A 6,014-nucleotide genomic window follows, 5' to 3' on the forward strand; every position below is an offset into this window, starting at 1 on the left:
TGCTGAATAAACATATTTTAAAGTAAACGGAACAGAGTTCCATTTATGAACACGGCCAGTGATACTGAACTCCACAATGCCAGCTGTAGCCTGCCCTATCACAGACTGCGACTATGTCACGGATGACCTGGATGCCACTATCGTCGCGGCACTCATCACAGCCCACTCCGCTGTACACATACCCAAACGAGAACACGCTGCTAAAGTAAACTATCCCCTGCTATGTGCGTGTTCGGTAGCCCTGTACGATACTTTATTCCTATACCACCCGGTCGGTACATTCCACACAACACTTGGCTGGAGACTTTTAAATTAAAAGAAAAAGAAAAGATATTAACTTAAAAATATATATTATAGATAAAGAATACTTAAAATACGTAAAATGTTGCTGCTTGATGGTTCTCACCCATCCACTCTGCAATCTACAACACAAACATCCCTGTTGATGCCTAAATGTAATGCTACAGTGCCTATAAACAATAAATCAAGGAGCTCAATGATGGAAATATAGCTTAATTGGTCTGTGATCAAACTTCATTTTTAAATTGGAGTGCTACACAACAGTCAGCTTAGAATTTGATATCCTGTCTTTCAATTTTCAGATACTGTATGTACACAAGTTTCATGCAAGTGAACTAGGAACAGAAATTCCAATGTACAAAGTTTTTCTATCATCCAAAGTTCAGCTGTTTATATCAGATTACTGTCTAGAAGTACATGTACATGTTTATTTGGTGAATACGTGTTTACGTTATTAATAGGGTAAATCTCTACATTTTTTATATGTGTATGAGAGTAAAAATCATCCAAAAGCAGTAGATCAAGAAAAACATTTACACTTTTCAAATAAAAAACTATTTTTCTACAAATTCTGTACATTTTTGGGACAATGAAATATTCCTGGCCTCCAACAAGTAATCCTCAAGATTATTCATTCTAACACAAAATTCTGTACGTACATCCTCGATATTGGGTATGGTGGCAGACACAGCTATGAAACGGAGTTTGGGTAGGGGTTGCTCAGTGTTAGAGTGAGATAGGGAGACCTGTACAGTCTTCATCCTGCTGATCACAGCCTCTATTGTCGCTCCCCGCACATTGTCATTCAGAACATGGATTTGTAGTGACATTTCACAAATCTGCACATTCTTAGCAAAACATTTCATGCTAGATATCTAATTATTCACAAAGTTGATGTCTTTGAAAAAGTTTTGGTGCAGATGTCAATGAACATCTTCACTTCTCCCATTGAGATTTTATTATTAAGGTAATATTTAAAATCACAGTAGATTGGAGAAAAAAAATTGCTTTGGCTAGGGTTAACTTTCAGGAACAAATATTCATAAATATTATTGATATCCAAAGCTTTACTTCTGAAATCAAGACTATGGACACTTACTATCACATACAGTATGTGTCCCCTTTGTCCCTATCTTAGTCAGATGTCATATTTTGCATAGATACGGTAATGATATTGATAGATTTTCATAATCATTATGATTCAATAAAAAAGAGAAGTTTATAATCACTGAGAATGAACTTGTGACAAATACGCTAAAACTCTACACCATCACACAAAAGCACACTACAGTAACTTAATTAATGATTTATCTATCCTGAACACTGAACAGTTAGAAAACAGTTAATACCTCATCTATAAGGAAGAGGCACACTGACTGGACAATATATTTGTTGTCCCGCCAGCGTCGTGTCAGGCTGTCCCATTTCTCCTACAACACATTCATTTTGATATCACAAACTCTGTATGTCAGTGTCTCAAAATGATGCATTTAATATAATATGTGCATTAGAGATTAAGTTGATAGGGATATGTGTATATTTCTTTATTGATCAAAGTTCATATATCATTCAAGTATGATAATGCTTTAATGGAGTTTTTATTGTAAGGTTTTATAGAAAAATTAGAACTTTCAACCAACTTAAGCATGTGATGAGATTTGTATCGTTTGCGATGCCTTATTATGGTTTTCAGAGTCATATTTGTGCTCCATGGCAGGGAGTTATCTTGTGACAATCAAACTCAAATTTTGGCAATATATATTTATAAGCAAACTAATTTCTTAGGTTTCCTTCAGATAGTTTTACAATGTTTCTATTCTATTGACTAAACTCTAGATGAATTCAGACAAGATTATGTTTCACACTTACAGGGGTTGTGAGGATCACATTCACTTCCTGCAGCTCATAATAATTATCTATTTCTGTATCACCAGTTAGTTCTTTACACTTCAGGCCAAATGACTCAAACTTGTCCGTCCAGTCCTGTAATCTCTCACTGCATAAGGCCTTGATGGGTGCCACTTAAAACAAAACATTATATCATTACCATAGTAGGGAATAAGCCGTATTTCAGAAGTCAATCTAATTTCTGGTATTTTGATTTAAAAATTTCTAAATAGATCACTCCCTGAAACCAGAATTAATCTTAAGGTACGTTGGAAAATAGTTTAAAATTTCTCAAGACACAAACAGAGCGATATATAATCCAGTTTTGTGTTGTTATCAACTGGTACTTTTCACAAGTGTATAAACGTGCAACAGTTTGTAATTGAAGTCACTTCTTTTTCAAAAGCTGCCTTTAGGAATAAGACCGAAAAGCACAGATTACTTGTCCAACGCTCCAGCTAATATCACTGGTTCATCACTGTAATAAGTCGGCTTTAGCACAAGACCTCGTCAAAAAAACACTTTTTAGTTGGCACGGTATCTCAATATTTTTCCACCTGTAGTTATGTTTTTCTATTTCTGAGGATTTACTAAGTAATAAAAGACATGGTGGTCAGTAGAAAATAGGTGGTTATCAGTGACTAGGCTGGTGCCTTTCCTTATCTCTATATTCATAAACAAGTACTGTATATGGTCCAGATTGCTTCTAGTTGCAAAAGTGTATGTGATTCATACATTGATGATAAATACAACACATGTAAGGTAACAAGATACGGTCTAAACCAAATGTCTAACCTTTGCCTAATTTTGATGATGACCACTCTGGGGTTTCAATTTTTTTCTGATTAAAACTTGATGTTTAGCATCAAACATTCACTTGAGTTTTAAATAATGTAAAACATTAACTTATTTTCAAAAGTAATGTTGTTACAATGACTTACTATAGACAATCTTGAAACCTCTAACCACAACATTCTCCATCTTCATAATAAGTCTAACAACGGCCAGCTCAAATATGACCGTCTTACCAGCTCCTGTGGGAGCACACACCACAAGGGGCTTGTCAGTGTAGAAAACCTAGGAGCGAAGCGTAACAACATACAGAGCACACATTTATTCCAGCAAAACTTGTTCTACTCACTCAGCATGTGCAGTTACTTTAGGAAATTAACTGTATCATACATCAATATTTGATTCGCTAGATAAATATTTTGAGACAACTCCTTACACTGAGAGTCAATTAGCATACCTGACAAATTCTTGAGAATAAAATGAGGATCACAGATAATCATGTGGGTTATAATGCAAAATCAGGGTTTTCCCTGTATCCTCTTCTAAAGTCATCAGAGACTACCAAATTAATCTTCTACAGCAATAGTCTGATTAAAATACATGTACAAGAAATCTCATCCCCCCCCCCGCCTTTTTGTGATCATCTTCATGGTGTCTCATTTTGCAATGATCATCCTCGATATCCAGGGGTTACGCTCATTATCGCTCTCTTCAAGTGGAAAATGGAAGGTTCGGTGTGCGCCACCTTGTTGATGAGACAGGAAGACTAGTTTGATCCTTTGATGTACATGAAAAGTATCTCTGGGTCATGTAACTGTGAACATTGACAGGCTTTGAAGTCTGGCGTCTCTCCTTTGTAATATTTTTTTTTTACCCGAGACCAATCAAACAGCAATCTCCGTGCCTTCAATTTTGCTATGACATATTCCAGGGGTGAAGAGAGTGAACGTGAGCGTAACCCCTGGATATCGAGGATGTGCAATGATCAACAGATAACCTGTGTGTTGTGACAAAGTGAAACTCAAAACAAACAGTGTCTGAAAATTTAAAACTAAAATAATTTTAAGTAACTAAAATACTGTGCTCTGCATGACTACACTTACATCATCAAATACTTTAGACTGTACAATGTTGAAGTAAGGGAATGCCTTGAATATGGTCATGTATTTGACAGCTGTATTTACATTGAATTAAGGAAACATGTAAAGTAAACAACTCAACACACTTATATTATATTGAATATTTAAATCTAGATGGTTTAGGAGCTGAATAACTGAAGAGGTCTAACAATAAATTGTTTCCAGTCAAAATTAATTGCAAAATATTTTCAAAACTGGATATAACATATACCGAAATAAAGTTTCTCAAAATAACAGTTACGAAGATGATGTTCACTGCTGAACGTTTTGATATGGGCAGATTGGTTGAGTGGTTAACACTTCAGCCTTCCAAACAGACGTCCAGGGTTACAATCTCCGAAGTCGTTATACGCATGGAATACTCAAAGGAAGTGTATTTCCCTGCCCTCACAGCTCCATCAACCCAGGTGGAGTATAAAATGGACTGGGGTGGATGTTGCGGTATCTATGCTGTTGCATTCAAGTGAGATGGCACTATAAATGATACCGTCTGAAACACGGTCCCACTACAAACAAAACACAATACAACTCCAGCACACATACAGGCATACACAACACCCATAGGGAGATATTAGCCAAGTAGCATAGGATTAATAGTTAACGCCTGAAAAGGTAGCTCCTGTGCATTCCTCAAAATCGTTTTGATTAATGAATATGCTGATTGTATTGATTGTATAAATTGTATACCTATGTACTGTAAAGCGTTTTAGAGTAGCTTAGTTTAGCTAGATAGGGTGCTATATCAAATGTTGTATATTATTATTATTATTACTCATTACTCTAAATGACTTATATTTCATAGGATATATATGTATGTACTTTGTCTTAATTCACAAGTCTATACAACCATTAATTCAAATATCTTATGATATTAAAATACATTGCCTTTGTTAAAACTTTTCACCCTCGATAAGGCCAAAGTATCACTGGCCTAATAACTTGGCCAATATGGAATAAGCTGATTAATAACCCTATAATATTGCTCAACATGGATTATTTTAGGAGGAAGAAATCAGGGGAAACTTGTGAAAATAGTACAGACAATAAGTGAAATGACAAAATGCTGGATTTAAAATCAAATTAACAATAGCTCACTTAAACTTTTGATTCAGAAGAGCAGTAAATAAAACTTCAGCCAAAACAGAGCCAGTGTACCTGAAGCTAGTGATCTTGCAGTCTGCCTACATGAAAACATCGATGACAATACCAAGTTTGTGGTGAACAGGGTAACTGTCAGGAACTACTATAGTAAAAAAAACAGGGGAAATTATTACTTTCATCTATACCTGGCAGTTTCCCAATATTTGTGGATGAAAAAAAAATGTTAAAAGATGAATAAATAAAGGAAACGCAGCTCTTCAACTGGTTTTAGCTTGATACCATTACAACTTGGAGCGGTTACTGTCAGAAATGAAAATCAGGCTTACAGTTCCAATGATTTTCAATAACCACCGTTTCCTGATACAGCTTCTTAAAGTCCAAATATGGTCATGATTTACTGAAATATCTATTCATGGTGCTTGACAGGAATTTTTTCACATTTTGTAACTTCTTTTCCATTCCTTTAAAGTTACACCACAAATGTTACCTTTTTTACAAATATTCTAACAACAGCGTATCTTATAGAAACTTTATATAATTTAATTTAATTCATTGAATTGTTTCTTACACAATTCCCAAATGATTTGAAATCTTGAAGCAAAACATGAGCTAGAATATTATACAAACCACAAGAAACTTACAGATCGGTGGAGCTGGTGAAAATAATTTGTCTTTTACTGATACCACAGGAAGAGTGTCAGTTCTGGAGTCAAACAAGTCCTCATCGCTCCCAACTTCTGTATCCTGCCTCACACTGCTCTTCAGTGGAGTAATGCTGGCAAAACTGTGAAAGCT

The 6,014-nt window shown here is 35.3% G+C and overlaps 1 protein-coding gene across 1 annotated transcript; it reads right to left on the reverse strand.

Moving 5' to 3' along the window:
- Positions 1 to 368: 368 nt before the first annotated feature.
- Positions 369 to 4,142, reverse strand: LOC110446523 (probable ATP-dependent DNA helicase HFM1). The gene is made up of 6 exons (XM_021491716.1): positions 4,083 to 4,142; positions 3,129 to 3,264; positions 2,170 to 2,321; positions 1,650 to 1,730; positions 960 to 1,118; positions 369 to 422 (listed from the first exon to the last, which is right to left on the reverse strand). Exons 1-6 carry the CDS (start codon positions 4,140 to 4,142, stop codon positions 369 to 371), a joined length of 642 nt encoding a protein of 213 aa, XP_021347391.1.
- Between the last annotated feature and the right edge of the window lie 1,872 nt (positions 4,143 to 6,014).

Source organism: Mizuhopecten yessoensis, unplaced genomic scaffold (genome assembly GCF_002113885.1).
Source record: "Mizuhopecten yessoensis strain PY_sf001 unplaced genomic scaffold, ASM211388v2 scaffold2751, whole genome shotgun sequence".
Classification (NCBI taxonomy): domain Eukaryota; kingdom Metazoa; phylum Mollusca; class Bivalvia; order Pectinida; family Pectinidae; genus Mizuhopecten; species Mizuhopecten yessoensis.

Bases quoted from the DNA above. Each gene is read 5' to 3' on its own strand.
- LOC110446523 (XM_021491716.1), bottom strand. From the start codon at position 4,142: ATGACCATATTCAAGGCATTCCCTTACTTCAACATTGTACAGTCTAAA. The intron at 2,322-3,128 runs GTAAGTCATTGT...TTTTGTTTTAAG, and splicing joins AGGTTTCAAGATTGTCTATA to TGGCACCCATCAAGGCCTTA. The intron at 1,119-1,649 runs GTATTAACTGTT...ATGTCACTACAA, and splicing joins GCCTCTTCCTTATAGATGAG to ATCCATGTTCTGAATGACAA.